The 25,051-nt window shown below is 34.0% G+C and overlaps 4 protein-coding genes across 4 annotated transcripts; 3 read left to right on the top strand and 1 right to left on the bottom strand.

The window, feature by feature from the left end:
• The first annotated feature begins 469 nt into the window (after window positions 1-469).
• LOC140811612 (polyphenol oxidase I, chloroplastic-like) lies at window positions 470-2,502 on the top strand. The gene has a single exon (XM_073169609.1). It carries the CDS (start codon window positions 501-503, stop codon window positions 2,256-2,258), a length of 1,758 nt encoding a protein of 585 aa, XP_073025710.1. The 5' UTR covers window positions 470-500; the 3' UTR covers window positions 2,259-2,502.
• An 11,775-nt stretch (window positions 2,503-14,277) lies between these two features.
• On the top strand, window positions 14,278-14,742 carry LOC140811289 (uncharacterized). The gene has a single exon (XM_073169153.1). It carries the CDS (start codon window positions 14,278-14,280, stop codon window positions 14,740-14,742), a length of 465 nt encoding a protein of 154 aa, XP_073025254.1.
• Window positions 14,743-15,828: 1,086 nt separating this feature from the next.
• On the top strand, window positions 15,829-17,694 carry LOC140811578 (polyphenol oxidase I, chloroplastic-like). The gene has a single exon (XM_073169541.1). The coding sequence runs from the start codon at window positions 15,844-15,846 to the stop codon at window positions 17,593-17,595; it is 1,752 nt and encodes a 583-aa protein (XP_073025642.1). The 5' UTR covers window positions 15,829-15,843; the 3' UTR covers window positions 17,596-17,694.
• A 6,808-nt stretch (window positions 17,695-24,502) lies between these two features.
• On the bottom strand, window positions 24,503-25,034 carry LOC140813150 (uncharacterized). Its single transcript, XM_073171602.1, has one exon. It carries the CDS (start codon window positions 24,999-25,001, stop codon window positions 24,630-24,632), a length of 372 nt encoding a protein of 123 aa, XP_073027703.1. The 5' UTR covers window positions 25,002-25,034; the 3' UTR covers window positions 24,503-24,629.
• Between the last annotated feature and the right edge of the window lie 17 nt (window positions 25,035-25,051).

The following is a 25,051-nucleotide window of genomic DNA, read 5'->3' as shown; positions in this document are numbered from 1 at the left end:
ATATTATAAAATGTGTAGTTTGGTAAATTTTGAGAGTTTGAAATTTTTAATTTTTTCCATAAATTTTTACTTTTTTATAGGTCTACATTTCTTTCTTTCACTAAGTGGTCATTTATTTGAATTAAATAACATATTTTGGGAGTCATATATTGGAAATAAGTAATTACGTACGCGCATCTTGCCATCATGTGATATATGGTACTGCATGCAAAATGAATTGATTTTCTAAACGAAAAATATTTTTAGTGATCTGGACAAAATAATATAAATTTCCATTGCTATTTCTAAGAAGAAATCTATAATCTCTGAAACTTTTGCTTCCTTAAATCGACATAAGGTGAATAATATTTTTTGAGACAAAAACTTATACGAGAGAGTTTATTGGTAAATTTTGTGGCAATTTGTATTAAATATTAAGAAAGGTACTGGCACGATGTATCCTAAGACTAACAGCTATAAAAAAGGGAAAGCTAAATGCATTGTGAGACACAAAAAAACTCATGGATTCACTTCACCTGCCATGCGCCACCCTCGCCCCCACAACCAACAATCCCTCCGCCACCCACCACCGTCTCTTTCCTAAGCCATCCGATTTCGTTACCTCCGCGAAGCGTACCCACTGCCTGCAAGTTTCCTGCAGTACCGATGGCCAGAGGCAAAAACCAACCTCTGAAACCTCCCAAGGGAAAGTGGATAGGAGGAACATGCTTCTCGGTATAGGTGGCCTCTACGGTGCTGTCAACTTCAGTTCAGCTCCAGGTGCTTCTGCGAATCCCATACAAGCACCGGATCTCGACAAATGCGGTCTTGCTTCATATACGAGTTCGTCGACCAACAAAGAAATTGATGTCAAGTGTTGTCCCCCGGTACAAAATAGCACGGATTACAAGATCCCTCCGGTCATAAAAACGAAAATAAGGCCTGCGGCGCATAAAGTCTCATCTGAATACATATACAAGTACAATTTAGCCATCGATCGGATGAAACGTCTTCCGGCAGACGACCCGCGTAGCTTCATGCAGCAAGCTAACATCCATTGTGCTTACTGCAATGGCGCTTACGATCAACCCGGACAGGGTAAACTGGATCTTCAAGTGCACAGTAGTTGGCTTTTCTTCCCTTTCCACAGATGGTATCTGTATTTCTACGAGAGAATCTTGGGGAAAATGATCAATGACCCCACTTTCGCTTTGCCATTTTGGAATTGGGATAACCCTAAAGGGATGACAATCCCACCCATGTTCAATAATCCAAATGCAGCCATCTTTGACGAAAACCGCAACCAAGCAAACCTGCCGCCGGCAGTGGTTGATCTTGGCCTGACCGGGAGCACTGACCCTCTTCAAGTCGTGTCTAATAACCTCGCCGTTGTGTATACTGAGATGATTCGAGGCAACAAGACGGCGACTGATTTTATGGGACAACCGTATCGAGAAGGAAGCGCTGTCAACCCTGGGCAGGGAGCTCCCGAGCGTGGCTCGCACACATCCGTTCATAGGTGGGTTGGAGATCCTAGACAGCCCAGTGGGGAGGATTTGGGTAACTTTTACTCGGCGGGTCGAGACCCGTTGTTTTACTGCCACCACGGAAATGTCGACCGAATGTGGACTTTATGGCAGTACTATCTGCCCAGTAGTAAGGTGCCGGACAAGAAAATCACTGACCCTGATTTTCTCAACTCCTCGTTTGTATTCTACGACGAAAATTCTCAGCTCGTGCGTGTCTATGTAAAGGATTGTTTAAGCAACTTAGCAATGGGGTACGACTACGAAAGAATCGACCTTCCCTGGATCAACTCCAGACCCCCACCCCAAACTGCCACCGCGAAGGTGACTAGAACTAGCACGGCAGCGGACAAAGCAGAGACAGTCTTCCCCCTCAAACTCGAGTCAATCGTCCGAGTCCTGGTTCCCAAAACCAAGAAAGGAAAAGCCGATGAGCGTCTGGTGATAGAAAACATAACTGTGGACACTACCAAGTTCTTGAAATTCGATGTGTTCATTAACGATGAGGACGACAATAATACGGAACTAGATAAGGCCGCGTATGTTGGTACCTATGCTCAGATTCCACACAAGACAACGAGCAAAACGGCAACGACTTCGATTCAGTTGGATCTGACGGATGTGTATGAGGACATGGATGTGACGGATGACGAGGATGTGTTACTCACATTGGTGCCTAGACATCAGGGACCAGGCGTGACCATTGGTGGTATCAAGATCATTGAGAATCCACCCCAGAAAACTGCCTCCTGATCAAGTTAAATTATCCGTCGATTTCTCGGAAATTATGAATGTGGGTTGTTGATTGGAATAAAGATTTTCTCCTTTTCCAAAGGGGCCATAATCTGTTTTGTAATAAAGGTTTTCTCCTCGTCGGAAGGAGACATCATAGTCCGTGTTGTCTTCAAGTTGGTTCTCTCGATGATTTGCATGGCTTCCACTCGTTTGGTTGTAAGCATGCATTATATATGTTCTTGATTTGAAATAATTTCCCTTATTTGCTTCGTATTATCAAATTCGAGACGGCCAAATTTTTGGATACTGCACGAAATCATTGCGCTATTAACCATTCTAAAAACTCTTAGCATTGCCTAATCGAGTTTTTTTCCCCAGAAACAAAATGCACATATCCATCAAAGTAATTTAAACAAAAAGTGTTGGATACGTTAGTTCATATATAATACCACATTACTAAATCTTCCCATCAAAATTATTGTGTTAAGTTGGTGATTCTACGTAGCTCTCCCGCTTCCATACTAGCTTGATCATGTCTTCCGAAAGACAAATATGAAGACTTGAAAATTCGGAGAAAAACCAGACAATCTTTTCTAAGTTGGACCATGCAAAAAAGTGAGTAAGACCATAAAGCCAAGCACCAAAAAGTAATTTGCTGAACCATCAAGCAACACATGCATTTTTTTAAAAAATTGAATAGCCAATTTAATGGCTGCTTAAATAACAAATTCATGGCTGATTAAGGCCATCAAACGGGCCGGTAATGGTCATAATATGACTGTCCTTTTTGTAATGCTAAAAAAACCAGTATACATAAACTTCATGGATGATTGAAATAATTTAATTATTTAATTAATATTTAGTGATGCCTGTTATATCTTAAATTATTTTAAAAAGTTTATATATTTATTTATTTATGCAATTTATATAGTTTCTCAAGTTTTATCTTTCAGACGAATATTCAATGTCAAACCGAGAAAAGAGACCAGAGACGAATAAGGTGTTAAAAATTTTAAGTTATATTCTTATAATTTTTTAAGTCAAGAAAATAGGAATTTAAATTATTTATTAATTTTAGCATTTAAAGACTAAATTTAAATTATCGAGTCTAATTATCAAAATTTGGAAATAAGGGATTTAAATACTTCCACTCGAAATACAATATTTTAATAATTTTTTTACTTAATTAATTAAATTAGATAGTATTTAATTATGGATAGAATTTAAAAATTGTACGACTTTTAATTTGTAAAATTTTAAATTAATTGGAGGGCTTAATTAGTAATTTAAAAGCTTGATTAATTTAAACACCTAATATATATTTCTAAGTATTGTATACAAGAATCCTAGTCCTAAATCTACATAACTCACGCACACACACAAAAAAAAAAAACACTATTTTCACACACATTGGCCGAAAGTTTCAAGGCTTAGGACTTGAGAATTTTTCAATTTTCTTCCATCAGCAAGCTTAGCCAATTATCACACAACATTCTTTGATAAATTTAGCCACTTTTCGAGCCATTAAACGCAGCAATCATGGTTATCGATATTTAGTGCGTTTTTAACGCAAAGACATGTCTAAACTTTTTTTTTATGCATTGTTCATGTATATAATGTATGCTGATATAAAATATTGTTGGGATGCAACCAAACACATTGGAAGATCTAGAGAAAGGTCATGGGTTAATAAAGATGGAATGATATCTCCATTGGTATGAGACCTTTTGGGTGGTTCCAAAAGCAAAACCATGAGGGTTAAAACCCAAAGTGGGCAATATCATACCAGTGTGGAGATATCCGGATTCCGTTGATCCTAACAAGTGGTATCAGAGCCATGGTCTAGATGAGCCGTGTGGGTAAAATTCTCGAACCTAAACGAAGGAAGTGAGGGATCCCGGTAAAAATCCTTGATTAAACTCTCGGGGTGGTTAATGCTCGCAGTATTCATGTAAGACGTGCGCTCCAACGCAGTGGAGTGGAGTAACCTCGATTGGAGGACGAATAAGGCTTGAGGGGAGGCTCGGACCATGAGAATAATAGTGGAACTTCGTTTTAGGGGAGGATTGTTGGGATGCAACCAAAGTCTCACATTGGAAGATCTAGAGAAAGATCATGGGTTAATAAAGATGGAATGATATCTCCATTGGTACGAGGCCTTTTGGGTGGTTCCAAAAACAAAACCATGAGGGTTAAAACCCAAAGTGGACAATATCATACAAGTGTGGAGATATCCGGATTCCGTTGGTCCTAACAAATATGCATGAAAATTTGTTGGTTTGATTATATGTATGCTCGAATGTTATTAAAACTCGTTTCAATACGAAATATGCATGAACTCCTTCGTTTTCTCAAGTTTTTGATCGTCGTCTTCGCTGGACCGATCCTATGGCTTGCTTCTACATATGTTTATGTTTTAGGGTGTGTTTAGATGTCATTAGGCAGCCCATGATGGGTCAAGAGGTTGTTGGACAGTAGGGAACAGAGCTAGCACACAACCGCGCACATAGGGGTTTGGCCACTGGTTTTCACGTCGGGTTGCTTGAAGGCTGGACCGGGGTGCATGGATACGGTATAGGTGGGGTCTTAGGATTCCAGGGTAGGCCTGGTATGGGTTGGATAGGGTATGGTTGGATGGATAAGTGGCTGGAGCCGAACTCGGTGTTGCATGCGTATGTGAGGCTCGCGAGTTAAGGTGCACGGTTTTGGATTGTTTAAGGGGTTGTGGTGTATTAGGGGCTGGAACGGGCTGGACCAGAGTCTAAGTGGTGTCTAAGGGTCGAGTATAAGGCCTGGTTTGGGTTTGTTTCGAGTTAGTATCGATAGAAATTCGTACGTAACGCATAAGTGTCATGATATATATCGCTCTTTGGGCATCTTATGTCTATATGGTTTGTCATGCATGGTACGGGGTTCGGGCATGGTTCGAGGCTGGTTTAGGGCCCTTGGGCAGTAGGTCATGATGTATTTTATGTATGGGTCGAGTCCTGAGTCGAATGTACGTGCTAAATGGTTCTATTTAATTCGGGATTCGTACGTGTCCGAATGTACTTTAGGGGATGTTTTGGGTATAAATTTTAGTATGTTATTGCAGCATGTCCGAGGACGATCCAACGAGTTTCACAATGTATACGTAAGTATGTATGAAGTGCAAAATAATTATTTTTTTGAGGCATGCGATTTGTCTTATGGCCAAATTATGTTACATGTTTGGATGCCGGAGAACGTGTTCGGGGACCTCTCCAACTTCTTTGGAGGAATTATGTTATGTTATGAAGTGGACATCCAGTAAAACGACTGTGGTGATCCCTGCTGGCTCAGTACTGTGGTTTAGTTTGATCAAACGATATATGTTATAGGCTACTTGTATTTAACAGAACTCTAAACAAAATGATTTATGATTATTATGACAAGCACTAAAATATGATTTTATGAAAATGTTTATGTAGAAAAGTCGTGTTATACTTATTTATGCTTATATTATTCTATGTAGGAGCTATTTTTAAAATTGTATAGATTTTTATTACGTATTACTTGTTATTCACGATTTATGTATGCTGATTTATGCGACTCACTAATTAAACTTGATCGATGCAAACCTGAGGATATTGTAGTTCACGAGAATTTAAATTATGCACGTTTAAAACTATTTTCTTAAATTTTATGATTTAGTATTGGTGATTAATAAATCGTGATTTTTATTATTATGTTGGATTTTTTCAAAGCTGGGTGGATGTTTTAACTTGGTATTTTTATGATTGTGGTATTTAAAAATTGTGGAGTTTTAATATTAATTTTATTTTAGTATTCGTGAAGACCGTTAATTTGTCTTACGAGCTATAATTATAATAAATAATATAGTAAGAAAATTTCAAATTTTTTTGTAAATATTAAAGTAGTAGTATTTTAAGACATAGTTTGTCACACTTTCAGCTCACCACCTGCACCTATAAATACCCCTCAAACCCATGAATAAGAACACATCAAAAAGTCACTGTTCAAAACCTATTGCCAATAATACAGAGATTTGAATTCAATCTCCACCGTTCATATTGTACCACACAACGTTCTTTTATGTTGTCCAAATTTCATCCCGATCCAACGATGAGAATTCCGCAAGTGACCTTATCACACCGACTCTGCAGATTCAATGCGAGAAAACAAGCAACAGTGTGACCTCGGAAGCGAGTGCAGACAAGCACAACCTATTTTTACTAAAGCACATCCTTGAAGTAGAGTATTTCATCCACAGATTCAAGCCAGTCCTACAGTTCATCCAATTCCAGTTTACCCAAAAATTCAAGGATGCTTCCCAACAACGATCATCGTTGTGGTTACAACGACGACAGATGCAGGTAAACATACGCGACCACGAGGCGCTGCGAACAAATTATCACCCTCATTCCCAGAATCTAGAGGAATATGATGGTTGCTCCGATTGGCTCACTAATAATCAGCAAGCTCCTGGCGTAGAAAGGTTATCTCGTCAACAAAGGTGGTGAGAAGATCACGAAAATTGAAAAAACATAGTAGTGGAGCCATGATGGAAAAAAAATTAGGTAGAATCGCAGGCTATAGTTACTAACTCATGTAATACAAAATCAGGACGTCAAGAATTGAGAAAACATCCATTATCAATTTCTATTTAACTCAAAACCGTGAAAAAAACTTGTGTGAGACGGTCTCACAGGTCGTATTTTGTGAGAAAAATCTTTTATTTTGTTCATCCATGAAAATTATTACTTTTTATGCTAAGAATATTACTTTATATTGTGAATATTGGTAGGGTTGACCCGTCTCACAGATAAATATTCGTGAGACCGTCTCTCAAAAGATCTACTCCAAAACTGTTTATACCAATGTTAATGATAGCCTTTAAATCGAAAACTAAAATATAATCTAATCCAGAATTTGAAATAGTTAGGAAATCAAACGATCTAATATAAATCAATCGTAACTAAAGAAAACACATATAAAGACAGTGATAAAGTCATCTAAAGTACCGTTTGGTTCATGGTATGGGATATATAGTACCGAGATAAGTAATATTTTGTGATAATAAAATAAATAGAAAATGATAGTTAATATAGTGTTTGATTTGATTGATTTAATTAATTAAATTTGAGATAATAGGATATTACCATTTTGTCCTTTTTAAAAATATTGATAAATATTAATAATATTATTTATTAGGGGTAATATTGTAATTTTATATTATTGATTTGATTGATGTAAGATAAATTATTGGTAGATGGATAAATAATATAGTGTACGAAACATGGGATTAGATTGGATAAAAACGTGGATAAAAATATGGACAATCAATACAGCGTACCAACAAGTTTTGGTGAGATTCTTTCGGAACAAGTGGGCTTACATATATTTGATAAAGTTTTGCACGCTTTTTTGTAAGTTGGCTTTCGTATCAAAGATTTCATATGTTTTAAATCGATTGACCATAATATGTATTTTTTCCGATTCGAACTTTGTTCGTTTTATTCTATTTTTGCTTATCCATGATTCATTAATGTTTCATGATTCATCACAAGTATGTTCAAAACAATGTCATGATTCAAATTTGATATGATATCGGAATTCTAATTCCGAAATATGACAGGAGTTATAGTAACCATGATGTGGTCCTTACCCGGTGTGTTATAGTAACTGTGATAAGACTCTGATAAGATGAGCTATAATAAATGTTGACTTCATCCCTTAGAGAAGTAACATATATGAGAATGATTAGTAAATTATAGAAGATAAGATGAAATATCAGTGTAATACGTCAATGTTCTATTCATGATAAGTTCTGTATTTTTTATGTTATGATCCGTTCGAAATCATTTATATACATATATGTATTTTTTATTTTTTTATGTCGGTCATCCTCCACTTGCCGATTGTTTCACAAAATGTTGACCCTCTTACTCTCCACCTCAGATAAGAATGAAGACGTGTTATATGATGAAGAGTAAAATATGTTATAAGTTTGGTGATGAAGATAATTCTTGAAGTTTGTACACTTGTTCTAGTTTTGTTACTTCCATGCTAGTTCAATTTTATATGCTTCCGCAATTTTTTCTTTTTATCATGGTAAGACAACGATTATTTTATAAAACACTGATTTTGGCTAGTTGATGTACCCACCATGAAGGTTCTCTTCGTTATGCCTTGCCCTTATTTTTTCGAAATTTCGTCAATTAGACCTCTGTAATCGTATTTTGCCATTTTTGAGTTGCTAATAACTTCACGCAAGAAATTCGAAATATAATTCCCTCAGCTGCCCCATACTCCTTAGGAGTTATATTTTCGATCCATATGAAATTTTAGAACTTTGAAAAATTTCTCAAAAAATCACGTTCGAACCATTTACTTTAACCAAATATTTGAAACTATCTAATTAATGATGATTTTAACCCATCCCTATCATTTCGAACCGCTGATGCATTTTTTATTTATTTAGAAGGTCGTGATTTTCTAACTATGATCAATCTCAAGGCCATAAAATTTAGACACACTCGTTTCATAAATTTTCAAACAGAGAATCATATATTCGAATTTAAGCAACAATATAATTTATCATATTTTTCAAAAATTATGCAGCCAAATAAATGTTTATTTTGATCAAAGATTATCAGTTCTTCACCTTCGATTTTGCAACAACTGTGTCAAGCCATACTTTTCAAACTTACTAGCCAATGTTGTTGACCACCATTTGCGATTTTTACAAAATAAAATAACCCATTTAAGACCTTAATTCAAAAGGTTAAGGTGCAGTTTGACCAGGCATGTAACTTACACATCCAACCATAATTTCAAAAAAATTAATAGCCATCTTGATCCCCATTTTTCAAATTAACTATTGTCTAATAAATTTATCATATTATATATATACAAAATTTGTAGATGCAGGCGTGTCAGGTGCTAATTGTACCAATTTGAGTAAAAATATATATAACTTCTAAGAAATCAAACGACAATATATACCAAATTTGTTGGTAAGTCTCAGTCTCATGAGAAAATATGACGCTAAAACTAAAAGAACGAAACTAAAACTTGAAGAAATTAAATTCCAACATGATTGTGTATATACAAATCAATAGATATTTACAAAACAAAAAAATATTCAAATAAAGTTTCTGGAATCTAGAATTAACATGATATGAACTAAACAAAATTTGGAATATTGAGATTAATTGAAACTTGAACTATTTGCTGAGTGTTGCAAGTTTGGAGTTGTTGAGTTCTGTATATTCTTCTATCAGATTCTCTCTTTTATTCAACGTCTGGGTAGTTTTCCCCACTCCTTGTTACAGTATGCACGATTATCGCCACGATCTTAACAATTTTGACTACTTGCATGCTTTAGACTATTATTTTTTAATTTAATGGGCTTTTGTTAAACTTGACGACCAATTCTTTCCTTTGGATTGATGGAATTTAATTGGGCTTGCATAATTTTAGCCCAAATACACGTATTCTAGAATTTTCTTATGTTCTCGTCTAAATCAAAAGTAAGATGGTCTATTCTCTGTTTCTTGGAAGATATATAACTTCAATGCTAGATCAGTCAATATGCATTTACTGTTATTTATATTTTCTGATAATTTGACATTAATTCCCAACATGTTGTCATATATAGATTCAATCATATGATTGATAAATTTTATTACATCTTTAACCTTTAGCGGTTTATCTTTAACCGTTAGCGGTTTATTTATCCTCCTTAGTATATATATTTTTATGGACACATTATTATTCAGTTCAGTTCATTTCATGTTCAGACAATATGGTTTTCTCTTCTTCGTTGTGCTCTCTCTCTATCAGGAAGCTAATTTAAATAACAATAGGAAACTTTTTTAAAAATAAAAATAAAAATAAACCAAAGACCCAAAACAGAGGAATTCAATGAACTTTTCTCCTTGTCCCTGACTTATTGGCGAAGTGGAGTATGATCTCAATCGTAGATCTAAAGGTAGATCGGACGATCAGGATGCATATAGAAAATTGTGCAGGCATGTGAAAAGACGTGCACAGATATCGAGGCGTGTCAGACTTATCGAATTCTCAGAAGACGGAATGTTTTTCGACGGTATTAAATCCTAGGGTACACGTCATTATGACATCAGTCCTATTGCTCGAGGATACTAGACAACATATTATTCAAAGACCGGGAGACATGAGGCTCCGGCATCTTATGCAAAGTCTGGGAGACATGAGGCATCGACATCTTATTCTAAGCCCGGGAGATATTAGGCATCGGCATCTCATCCCATATTTGGAATATTCGAAGCCCCCGATGCTTTTGTAAATCCGAATGGATTATTTTTCTATTAAAGACCAAGCAGGACTGATCGGGATAGCGAATAAAACTCTAACCCGAATATTTAAGGCATGTGTGGTGATACCCCATAAGAGCCCGGGTCAGGGATGATCCGAGAAACTAAATGGATGACCCAAATTAGAGTCAATATGCAGAGTACTTTCCTTATTATCCGGGCATAGAGATGCCCGGGATATTCTCTTCCCGGGCTCTCATGCAAGCTCCAGGGAGCTTTCTACCCGGGCTACTTCGAGAAACGCACCACACTCGGGTGTATCGGTATGGATTATCTAATCTGTTAGAGCGACATGGATTTGGCGTGTCATAGAAGTTATCAGAAGCAAAATTATGGGCAGTCGCCGGCCTTAACATACTTAGCAGGTGGGCGCTGAAAACAAGGTAATCATGAGATTTCTCCTATAAATAGCATGTATACGTCTCATTTGCACATTCTGGAATTCTGAATTCTCAAGAATTCTCACGTATATCACTACATATACATTTCTTCTTCACCTGCTGACTTAAGCATCAGAGTGAATACGCCGGATACTCATCCGGCGTCCATTCACGAGTTCCTCTACTTGTTTGCATGTTATAGTTGAAGCCATTTCCCTTGCTCAAATTTCCTAACCACAAAATTATCCTCACTATCCGGTGGATTGCCCATGAATCTCACACCCGATTCATCCGAATATCATCAAGAGTATATATAAAGACTAAAGTATTATTAAATAGTATATATAATCTCCTATATATAGGCTCGTATATATGAATTTAAAAATTAATCTTCAATATATATATATATATATATATATATATATATATATATATATATATATATATATATATATATATATTGTGTGTGTGTGTGTGTGTCAACCCATGAAGGAACTGAAAAATGCGCATTCAATCACATTTTTGGAGATGAGATTTTTAACAATGAAAGTGAAGGGATCTCTTTAAATATCTAAATCTGATCATCCATGCATGGCTGACAAGAGAACGAGCTGTAATCTTTGCTTCTGATATAAATGTCATGTTTATGGCTTAATTTTCAAGGGATTGTATGCCTCAAATAAATCGGCTCACTTACACTTTTAAAGATGTAAATTGAATGTTTTTTTTTTGTAAATTTAATCAATTTCATCGAGTACAAACGCAACATTAAAAAATGATGATATGACACCAAAAATTGTTGATAAATCACCACATATTGTTGATCCCAAGCATGTTAGCAGTTTTATGAAAAAGAAGACTAAAATCGAAGAAATCGTACATTAATAGATTAAGATTGTTAATACTTGTAACATAACAAAAAAATGACAAACAAGCAAGTTATATAGAAAAAAAAAATCAAATATAATTTCTCCCAAGTAAATCAAACATTAGTTGTCATTTATTATGTTGGCGTTGAAAATTCATGAATCAATTTACTCCATAATGGGCAGTAACATCGGGCTAGTGGGTGAATCCCAGGGACCAAGCCATGTTTTATTTTGTTAGGGGTCAAAACTCAAAAACGAAAATTTAATTCATATTTTATGATATTTTCTCAAAATATGTTCCCTCAACCTATGTCTGGAAGATGCAGGGGCGGAGGTACATGGGTGGGTATCCGGGCTTTAGTCCGGGTGGCCCAATTTTTTTTGAAAAAATTTATAAGTGAATTTTGTATAATTTTAGAATAATATGAGATTAAAATTCTAGTTCGGACGGAGTCATATTTCTGGCTCCTCCCCTGGGAAGATGTACTCATCATATAAACGTGTTAATTATTTAAACATGATCGTTTTTGTTCTTTCAAATCAATAATTTTTTCATAGTTTTTTTTAGTTAATATAAGGACCTCAAATTTAATTATATATAAGATAAAGATATATATATATATATCATTTAAACGTGTTAATTCTCAAATTTGATGTTGAAATGACAATTCAGTGATAGTGTCGGTAGTTTTGTAATGGATTCCTTCAATTATTTGTACGTAATAAGAAGAACTTTATGGGCGTGGGCGGCATGCATCGTTACCACTAGAAATTGAAATAATTCAACTTAGGTGAACAAGTGTGTTTTCGTAGTTTTGACTTTACAGAAATTTTTATGCACTTGTCTATTTTATCTCTGGCTGAAATATTTAAACCTTAGTGAAAAGAATTAATAAAAAATAAAATGGAAGAAAAATTATTTTAGAAGTAAAATTAATGATCATATACTTGTATACATATTATTTTTTATGCCAAAAATATTACTTATTATTGTAAATATGACTGGTTTGACATGTCTCGCAGATAAAAATACCTATTTGCATTATTGATCATTGTCAAATTTCAGTACTAGGCATATATTTATCAATTTTTTTTATAATTTTAGATTTTTTTTTCTATTTGGCCTGTTGATATGATATTGTATACTTCAACGACAACCATCAGTGCCATATCGTTGTGACGTTGGAAAAACCTAAAATTGAAAAAATAAAAATACACACACACATACATAGATAACATATTAAGACTAAAATTTGATAATATAAATCATCAAAATCGTGCATAGATAAATATATACGATACAAAAAACAAATTTCCTTTTTTTTTTCTAAAACAAATCCATATTATTGAAATATTTTGGATGTGGATTCATAATATTACCAACACGAGATTTAATATGTAGGATTCTAGAATGCATTGTATTTAGAATTCACAATTTTGTTTAGGTATTTCAAATTATATATTTCATTACACAAAAATATTTTCAAACCACATTATTTCAAGTCAATAATAGATTTTCAAATCATATATTTTTTTTTTGTGAAAATTTGTGATATGATATATAAATTAATAAATAAATAAAAGTTAATGAAGGGTGTGGTGTGTATGTCTGTCGGACCTACGCTCGGTTGGAAATTGGTTATTTGTACAATTGCCCCGTTTCCCATGTGATGAATGTAATTGGATTTCATTGTCGGAGAACAATTATTTAGCCACTTGACTGGGTCAGTTTTAATGTGCGGTCCTATTTTTTTATTTTAAAAAAATAAATAAATGTGGAAAGGGAAATCGAATATTACGTGATTGTAATTAATACCTACACACGTTCCCACAAAATCTTAAAAATTATGTATACAAAAATAATTAATACAGACACACGTTCCCACAACATCTTAAAAATTATGTATACAAGAATATTTTTCAATTAAATATCATAGTTAATTAAGTTCCATCAACATTGTCACAAAATATCTAGAAATAAACCATATCGAGTATCAACAATGTCACGCCTCGAGTTCGGATCCGCGCCTGCGTAACTGCACAATAGATTTCTATAACAATTACTTCGTATTCGTCCTCGTTTTTACGAAAATGATTAACCCAAGTTGATATATAAGTCTATTGTAACCCATTATAAACTAATTTTAAATCTTTAATTTTTAAGATGTTAGATAAGAGGTATCACAGACAAGGTAAAATCAAATAGTTTGAAATTTTTTAAATTATTATTACAATAGTTTGTATTGTTTAAGGAAAGCACTCATTGAGTCAAATATAAAAATAAATAAATAATACTTGAGTCAACACACATTAGTTTGAGCGAGTTCAATTCAGGGTGATGTTATTTGAACACCATGAATTTCGATTATAGTTTTAATTCTAATAATGAGTGGGCTACTTTAATTAAGGCTTTCTCCATTTACGCACGCACACTACTATAAATTTCACGATGAACAGCACTGCATATACGAAAGGTTATTATCTAACAGATGGAATATATCTTGAGTGGGCTACTTTCGTTAAGGCTTTTTCTTGCCTGGAGGATCCCAAGAGGAAGTTGTTTAAGGAAAGACAGGAGTCCGCAAGAAAAGATTTCGAATGGGTATTTGGGGTGCTTCAATCTCGATGGACGATTGTCAGAGGTCCAGCTCGTTATTGGTATAAGAAAAAGTTAAAACAAATCATGTTAGTATGCATTGTTTTGCATAACATGATCGTTGAGTATGAGAGAGGTCACGTGACAAATTGGTATAACGATGAAGGTGACGAAGCCGCACAACCTATCTATGGCTCAAACCGAGGATTTCAGGATTATCTTCGGACAAATTCTGAGCTACGTGACACTCAAGTTCATCACCAACTTCGTGTAGACTTAGTTGAGCATATCTGGAGACAATACAACAACAATCCGTGAATTTGTATTTTATATGTTATTTTTACTTTCATCAAAGTGTGGTTCATTTGTAAGTTATTGTTTCATTTCAATTTCATAATTATATTATAACTTTAAATAAATTGTACTCACGTCTTGTTTAAATTTTTCTTCCGTCGTGGTATTTATTTCGATCATCTACTTTATTTAATAAATATATTTTAAAAAACATTAATATTATTTATTAAAATTAATAAAATTATTTTATTAAAAAATAAGATTATTTTAAAAATTAGAATAATTATTTAAAAAATGTAAAATATATTTAATTAATATGAAAAAATTTAAGATGATTGAGTGGACAGTGAAACTCATAAATAATGAGTTTGAATGTTAAAAGGAATGTGAGTAAAAGAGATATGTTGTTATAATGAATATGTGACAGTGGACTCCACGGGTATTGATGAGTTGGTGGGTGTTAATTGTGGATGTTCTAACAGTTAGGCCATCTCCAACCTATAAATCTATTTTGGTGCAGTTTCTGCACCAAAATAGTGTAATTTCTGCACCAAATATAACATTCATCTCCAACCCATTTACTTCAAATCTTACATCAAAAAAATATTCTCGAAATATTATTTTTATTTTACATATATTAATTATTATATTTCATTTAATATATTTATAATTATGACTAAGATTTTATTATTAATAAACTTAAATAATAATATATAAATTTATAATTTAATTAAACATTTGTGTTTATAATTATATTTATTATAAATCATAAAATCAATTTAGTCCTTGATTAATAATAATTAACATAAATAAATATTTTAAAAATCAACAATTATTAATTTTAAATTTATATAATTAAATATTTAATTATTAAAATTATAAAATAAATATTATACTATTATTTAAATAATATTTATAATTTTTAATACAAATATTTATAATAAATACCAAAAAAAAAGAAAAAAAAAAACAATTCTCTGCGCCAATTTGGCGCAGCCCCCGGCAAAATAGCGCAACCCCCGTTGGAGAAGAAAAGCTGCACCATTTTGGTGCAAAGGTGCAGCGTTCGAGATGGCCTTATAAAAAGGGGAAAGCTAAATGCATTGTAAGACCCAAAACAATTGCATGGCTTCACTTCACCTGCCATGCGCCACCCTCGCCCCCACCACCAACCCCTCCGCCACCCCCCGCCGTCTCTTTCCTAAGCCATCTCATTTTGTTGCCTCCGCGAAGCGTACCCACCGCCTGCAAGTTTCCTGCAGTGCCGATGGCCAGAGGCAAAAACCAACCTCCGAAACCTCAGGGAAAGTGGATAGGAGGAACATGCTTCTCGGTATAGGTGGCCTCTACAGTGCCGTCAACCTCAGTTCAGCTCCAGGTGCTTCTGCAAATCCCATACAACCACCGGAGCTCGACAAATGCGGTAAAGCTACAAATTTGAACACCGGTGACTTACTTGATGTCAACTGTTGTCCCCCGGTCCAAAAAATCACGGATTACAAGATCCCTCCAGTCATAAAAACGAAAATAAGGCCTGCTGCGCATCAAGTCTCATCTGAATACATAAACAAGTACAATTTAGCCATCGATCGGATGAAACGTCTTCCGGAAGAGGACCCGCGTAGCTTCATGCAGCAAGCTAACATCCATTGCGCTTACTGCAATGGCGCTTACGATCAACCCGGACAGGGTAAACTGGATCTTCAAGTGCACAATAGTTGGCTTTTCTTCCCTTTCCATAGATGGTATCTGTATTTCTACGAGAGAATCTTGGGGAAATTGATTAATGACCCCAGTTTCGCTTTGCCATTTTGGAATTGGGATAACCCTAAAGGGATGACAATCCCACCCATGTTCAATAATCCAAATGCAGCCATCTTTGACGAAAAACGCAACCAAGCAAACCTGCCGCCGGCAGTGATTGATCTTGGCCTGACCGGGAGCACTGACCCTCTTCAAGTCGTGTCTAATAACCTCACCGTTATGTATACTGAAATGATTCGAGGCAACTCGACCGCGACTGATTTTATGGGACAACCGTATCGAGAAGGAACCGATGTCAACCCTGGGCCGGGAGCTTCCGAGCGTGGCTCGCACACATCCGTTCATGCCTGGGTTGGAGATCCTAGACAGCCCAGTCGAGAGGATTTGGGCAACTTTTACTCGGCGGGTCGAGACCCGTTGTTTTACTGCCACCACGGAAATGTCGACCGAATGTGGACTTTATGGCAGTACTATCTGCCCAGCAGTAAGGTGCCGGACAAGAAAATCACTGACCCTGATTTTCTCAACTCCTCGTTTGTATTCTACGACGAAAATTCTCAGCTCGTGCGTGTCTATGTCAAGGATTGTTTAAGCAACTTAGCAATGGGATACGACTACGAAAGAATCGACCTTCCCTGGCTCGACTACAGGCCCCCACCCCAAACTGCCAACGCGAAGGTGATTAGAACTGGCACAGCAGCGGAGAAAGCAGAGACAGTCTTCCCCCTCAAACTCGAGTCAATTGTACGAGTCCTGGTTCCCAAAACCAAGAAAGGAAAAGCCGACGAGCTTCTGGTGATAGAAAACATAACTGTGGACACTACCAAGTTCTTGAAATTCGATGTGTTCATTAACGATGAGGACGACAATATTACGGAACTATATAAGGCCGCGTATGTTGGTACCTATGCTCAGATTCCACACAAGACAAAGAACAAAACGGCAACGACTTCGATTCGATTGAGGCTGACGGATGTGTACGAGGACATGGATGTGGCGGATGACGAGGATGTGTTACTCACATTGGTGCCTAGACATAAGGGACCAGGCGTGACCATTGGTGGTATCAAGATCATTGAGAATCCACCCCAGAAAACTGCCTCCTCAAGTTAAATTATCCGTCGATTTCTCGGAAATTATGAATGTGAGTTGTTGATTGTAATAAAGATTTTCAGGTTCCAAACACATACATTAATGAAATATATTTGTTTACATTTCTGTGGAAAACAAGATAAAAACTCGAGATTTGTTTACGTGTTTCTATGGAAGAACTTGACAATTTCACTACCATAACTATAGTAGAAGCAATGTCTCCACATCAATTCTTGAGCAAAGAATCCATGGCCTTTGCGATTAGGGGTGTCAATCGGGTGGGTTGGGTCGGGTTTCGGGTCAACCCGCAAAAATTTTTTATTTTTTTTTCAACCCGAAGCCGAAAACCCTCAACCCGAACACGAACCCGTATAACCCGACTCAACCCGTCTAACCCGCCTAACCCGAATTTTATTAATTTTTTTTTAAAAAAACGGGTGGGTTGGGTCGGGTTTCGGGTCAACCCGCAAAATTTTTTTATTTTTTTTCAACCCGAACCCGAAGCAACCCGAAAACCCTCAACCCGAACACGAACCCGTATAACCTGATTCAACACGTCTAACCCGCCTAACCCGAATTTTATTAATTTTTTTAATTTTTTTAAAAAAAATTCAAAAAAATAAAAAATAATAATAATATTTTAATATAAACACATAATAACAAAATTTTCGATTTAAATTTGAAAGTTTAATCGTAAAAAATTAAATGTATATTTACTAAATCAAATAAAAAATTGTTAAAAAATAAAAATATTCAAAATAAATATTAAATGATGAAAATTTATCATATAAATATACAATAAATTTTGTTCAAACCTAAAATATATAAAAATATAGGTAATATTTTTAAAAAAAAAGTTCGCGGGTCAACCCGTGACCCGACCCGATCCAACCCGAAACCCGTCTAACATGGCTCTAACCCGAATCCACTCAACCCGAACCCGAAAAACCTTAACCCGAACTTGATTTTTTTCGTGTTGGGTCGTGTCGGGTTGATGGGTCGTGTCACATTTTGACACCCCTATTTGCAATGCACATGACATCTATCCTATGTTACTGCCCGTTCCTGCAAAAGTCAAGCAAAACCCATCAGGCACTTCTACCACTTGCAGAATGTTTCACAAAATGCTGACCCTCTTACTCTGCACCCCAGATAAGAACGAAGACGTGTTATATGATGAAGAGTAAAATATTTTATAGGTTTGGTGATGAAGATAATTCTTGAAGTTTGTACACTTGTTCTAGTTTTGTTACTTCCATGCTAGTTCAATTTTATATGCATCCGCAATTTTTTCTTTTTATCATGGTAAGACAATAATTATTTTATGAAACAGACTGATTTTGGCTAGTTGATGTACCCACCATGAAGGTTCTCTTCGTTATGTCTTGCCCTTATTTTTTAGAAATTTCGTCAATTAGACCTCTGTAATCGTATTTTGCCATTTTTGAGTTGCTAATAACTTCACGCAAGAAATTCGAAATATAATTCCCTCAGCTGTCCCATACTCCTTGGGACTTATATTTTCGATCCATATGAAATTTTAAAACTTTGGAAAATTTCTCAAAAAATCATGTTCGAACCATTTACTTTAACAAAATATTTGAAACTATCTAATTAATGATGATTTTAACCCATCCCTATCATTTCGAACCGCTGATGCATTTTTTATTTATTTAGAATGTCGTGATTTTCTAATTATGATCAAAAAAAATATTTAGAAGGTCGTGATTTTCTAATTGTGATCATAAAATTTAAGCACACTAGTTTCATAAATTTTCAAACTGAGAATCATATATTCGAACTTAAGCAACAATATAATGGATCATATTTTTCAAAAATTATAAAGCCAAATAAATGTTTATTTTGATCAAACATTATTAGTTCTTCACATACATATATCTATCTATCTATCTATATATATATATATATATATATATATATATATATATATATATATATATATATATATATATATACACACACACACACAAAATTTGTAGATGCAGGCGTGTCAAGTGCTAATTGCACCAATTGGAGTAAAAATATAACTTCTAAGAATTAAAACAACAATATATACCAAATTTGTTGGTAAGTCTCAGTCTCATGAGAAAATATGACGCTAAAACTAAAAGAACGAAACTAAAACTTGAAGAAATTAAATTCCAACATGATTTTGTATATACAAATCAATAGGGATTTACAAAACAAAAAAAAATATTCAAATAAAGTTTCTGGAATCTAGAATTAACATGTTTTGAACTAAATAAATTTGAAATATTGAGATTAAAGAAACTTGAAATATTTGCTGAGTTTTGCAAGTTTGGAGTTGTTGAGTTCTGTATATTCTTCTATCAGATTCGCCCTTTTATTCAGCGTCTGGGTAGTTTTGACTACTTGCAAGCTTTAGACTATTATTTTTGAATTTAATGGGCTTTTGCTGTTAAACTGGACGACCAATTCCTTTCCTTTTGATTGATTGAATTTAATTGGCCTTGCATAATTTTAGCCCGAATGCACATATTCAAGAATTCTGTTATGTTTTCGTCTAAATCAAAAGTAAGATGGTCGATTATCTGTTTCTTGTAAGATACATAACTTTCATACTTGATCAATCGATGGAATTTGTTATGCGTTTACTATTATTTATATTTTTTGATAATTTGACATGAATTACTAACATGTTGTCATATATGAATTCAATCACAAAATTTATAGATTTTATTACATCTCTAACCGTTAGTAGCTTATTTATCCTCCTTGGTATAAATATTGTTATGTATACATATTATTCAGTTCATATTCTTGTTCATGTTCATGTTCATGTTCAGACAAGATGGTTCTCTCTTCTTCGTTGCGCTCCTTCTCTCTATCACGAAGGCCGAAGCTAATTTAAATAGCAATAGAAAACTTTTTAAAAAAAAAAAAAAAAAAAAACCAAATACCCAAAACAGAGGAATTCATTGAACTTTTCTCCTTGTCCACGATTGATTGACACGTGTGCATGTTTTTCCCCATAATATGTTCTTTTTTTATTTTAAAAGTTTCCTCTTTCTTTCCATCTTTTTATTGATTTGGCCTTAATTTTCTTATTTTATTATATTTCTTCCATATTTTTATTCTTTATTTTCGTAAATATTTATTTTTAAAAAATTTCTTATTTATTAGTTTTACTCTTTTTCTTAACCACTGCTATTCTTATAAAACTGAATGTTTCTTCCCCTTTGATCAATAATATTTATGCACATTAATTCAATTTTTTGGGTGCTTAAATCAAAATTTTATTTCGATTTTTTAGGGTTTTTTTAAAAAAAAATTATATTATTGGGCTAAGAAAAAGTTTACAACAAAGAAAGCAATTCTTATTGGGCAAGGAAAAATGTTACAATCCATTTTGGTTCTTGTCCACAAAATAATAATTAAAAATGTAGAAATAAATATTATATGGAAAAAATATTTGTTCATAAGATAATATTTTATTTAAACCTATTTTATACCATTCAAGTCTTATATCGATTATTACTGATCAATACATGTTGCATAAAAAAATTGGGAAACTCTTTTTGTTTCTTCTCTAATATGTTTTTTTTTTTGTTTTTTGGTTTTTCTATTAACTCGTCGAATTTTAATCTTGGTACAATGACTTTTAATTTATGAATTTTTTGATCTAATTATTGATATGACATCAAACAAAGCAATATTTCTCAATGTTAAATCAACATTTTTCATTGTTGTCACATCAATACTACAATAAAATAATCTTACAAAACACCAAAAAAAAAAAATTTTGCACTAAAATCAATATGACAAGACTTCCATGGGAAGGATTTATAATCTTTATTTATACACTGATGATGACTTGGAATAAAAATGTCATGCCCTGAGTCCAGATTAGTTGATATCGACGTTGTTTAACAATCACAAAATTGAAAACAAGACTCGTACATCAAAGTTTAGCCAACCAATTTATAAGGCATAATCGATATTTTCTTTACAACGTAAAAAATTTTAAAGCATAAATAAACTAATGGAAGCGTCTTGCAACTTGAATTAAAACAAAACTTAAAAAGAAATGCAATTAAACTAAACTTCTTGGATCGTCTTTAACCTGCCCCAAAATTGGTCTTGTTTTTCTTCCTCTATTTGTTCTTCAGGCTTACATGAGGAGGGAGATTAGGATGTGAGTGATATGGTCGTCACTCGTCGAGTGAAAGTCGTTCGAACATATATATAACAATATTCATAATTTTCGAAATCAACTTATCATAACACAAATTTTTGTACTGCAAATATTATAGCGTAAACATAATATTCACATAAATTCATCTACTTTTCATAGTTTACTGCTACCATTAATTAATTTTTAATTCTCTAAAAGGACGAGTTTATAACAGTGGTTACAATCCTGCCATATAATGGACATAAACTTATCGTATATCAAGTTGAATCCTAATAGTTCTAGAAACATATGACAGTTTTTCATTATAATACAAAAAGAACGAAACATGATCGAACGAAAAATTTCAAAAACAAACGACTAATAATCGACATAATAATTTTTTGGAAAAAAAACCCACTCACCTTAATTATTGGTTAGAGAAAACATGAAGAAATAATTGGCTTGGTTCAAAAATACTGCCTAGATCCTTACAGCACTTTGATAGAACTTCGTCCTAAAAAAAACCTCCGAAAAATCGACATCACTTGCGACCAAATTCTTGAAAACTTGAGCAGCACTTGGAGTTCATTTTTCAAAATTTAGGTGGAAATTTTAGGTGTGATTTTCGAATACGGATGTCACTCTATTTTCGAATTATATATCCATAAATATGTTACAATTTCGAAAATATGGTATTACACCATTTACCTATCAAATCTCCCTTTATCTTAATTAAATTTTAGTATTATATTTTAGTTTACTAATTTCGAAATTATATCCATAAATTTCTAAATACATAAATACATATATGTATATATCCAATATTTCTTTATTTTAATACTTGAATCTTGAAGAATCTCGACCTATGCATATCTACATACCAAAATCTAAAATTAGATATTTATCACTTGAAACTTGAATTCGTTGGATAGTTTCGACTTCAAAATTTAATTTTCGTTTATCACTTTAGATAATCTTGGCAATCCTTAATTATTTTTTTTGATAACTTAGTATAAATATTCAAATACAAAAAAATAATACAAAGGTTTCTAAATTGTTACATTTTTTAATAAGAAAACGAACAATTCCGGTGTATACTTGGAACTCAGTAACTTCAATTCGGCTAGTTACGGCTAACCAAAGCAGTTTAAATTCTGCCATAACTAAAATTTTAATTGAATATTTTAAAAGTGTTTAATTGGAAAATCCATAAAATTCTATTATATACTCAAACCCACTAGATTTTTTATGAGTCTCACTTATTTTGAAGAAGATAATAATTTTTCATTTGTGATCCAAATAAAAAAACTTGTCTCACAAAATTAACTAATTAGATCGTCTCACAAGAGTTTTTGTATTTTTTTTTATGAGATAAGATACCAATACATTTAAGCACATATCGATAGTGAATATCTTAGTATTTCTCCAATCGGGTTAGTCGTTGTTAATAACAACCACAATGTAACAAAATTTTGTACAACAAAATTTACAAAATAAATTATATCTAATTTGTATCTTGAATACTTTTTAAAGTTTTTTTTTTTTTTGCAGCAAACCCGATCTGAAATATAAAAATTGAACATTTTTTTCTTATGAAAAATAAATAGACACCTTATACCTTAATCTTTTATAAAAGTTGCAGAAAGAGTCATTGCACCAGCTGAAAATCTGACGAGTTTGAATATATTTTGATATTATCTTATAAAACAGTGATCAAAATAACTAGCAGATTAAATAGTTAGAAATAAAACTTAATTTTTTAAAAGTTATAGACCAGGTCGACTAAACTAGTTCGAATACATCAACCGACAGCATCCGATTAGCATAGATTACGTCTGAACTAGTTTAGCCGGTCTGAAATACGAATTGTGGCAAATTAAGTTTTATTTATAACTATTTTTTTCGCTAATTATTTTGATCACCGATATATGTGTGATATAGGCAGGGTAAATCGGGTTGAGCTTATTGGGCGATTATATCGGATCAGATGGATTTATTCTCGGACACACTGGAGATCAAGCAGAGAGTACCTGGACTGAATATTTTTCACACTTAAAAGAGCAAAGAACGTTAGTGAGACGGCAGAAATTTTTCGTCGTGACAACTCTGACGTTCAGGTCAGTCAACTGTTTACGCAAAATAAAATATATATAGAGAGTATGTTTTTTTTTTCGTGAAAAATATCTGAATGCTTTAATATCAAGTAAACATTATATTTAATAAAGAAGTATCATTGATGACCTTGTTTTCAGTGATCGGTTGCTACTCATGGCAAGATGACTGTTCATACCTTGTTTTTTGACACTGACACCTCTCACAACCCAAAATGCCTCTAGTTTAATCACATCATCCTAACATGTGTTGAGTGACAGACCCATGATTCCAAAGTTTGGTATCCCATATTGTGGATTTGGAAACGACACATGTACTGAGGTACCCGAACAGATGTTCATCGTGCGCTAACGAGGACATGGCCCTCAATTTCCTAAATCCTGTTACACTGCCCAAGCTAAGTTGAGAGCCCTGGCTCACTCGAGCGTTTGTTGGTCTGATTATCTTCCTTTCTTTTTGCAATTCTGGGAATAGTACTCGAGCTGGATTTTATCTCGTTTTTTAGTTATGGGATGACCCGATCCTGATCCAAACCCCTCCCCAGCCCGAGTTATAAGATGACCTCGATATTTTTCGGGGTATCATTGTAGTATTATCAAAATACTTCAATTCACCGGATTTCCAGCTGATACAGGGTGTTCGTTCAATTTTTATAAAAAAATTAAGATATAAGATGTCATTTAATTTTCACGTGGACAAGTGTGTTTTAGAATAAACCATGCAATGGTAAATATTTTTTCAGATTTAAAAAAAAAAAAATATTTTTCCGGATATATCCGCATTAAGTTCACAAAGAAAGATTGAGATCCAACTCTTCCTCACCATTTTTGTCTTCATCTTTAGTCTTCGAAGAAGGGCCTGCTTTTTGGGCCTCCGCGCATTCATTGCCCGCCTGCGGCGTTGGCGGCGACGGCTCGAAATCTTCAAACAGAAATGCCGGATTCCAAGCAGAAGCGGCGGCGGCGGCCTTCTCATTGTCGGATTTCTTGGAGTGTGATTGGCTGTTACGAATCGCCAGGCGTTCCTTTAGTTCTCGACTGCTTTTAAGTAATGCAAAGAATTTCTCCATCTTCTCCTCTTCATTTTCTTCTTCATCAGCATATGATATAATGTTGATATTCTCTTCCATTTTCCTTTTCTTCTTGTCTCCTTGATCCATCGATGGAAGAAGATAAAAGAGATTTCGGGTGAGAGAGTTGGATACGAATC

The sequence above is a fragment of the Primulina eburnea genome, chromosome 14 (assembly GCF_022965805.1).
Source record: "Primulina eburnea isolate SZY01 chromosome 14, ASM2296580v1, whole genome shotgun sequence".
Taxonomy (NCBI): Eukaryota; Viridiplantae; Streptophyta; class Magnoliopsida; order Lamiales; family Gesneriaceae; genus Primulina; species Primulina eburnea.
The sequence above is the reverse complement of the archived record's forward strand: the minus strand, read 5'-3'. Positions and strand labels throughout refer to the sequence as shown.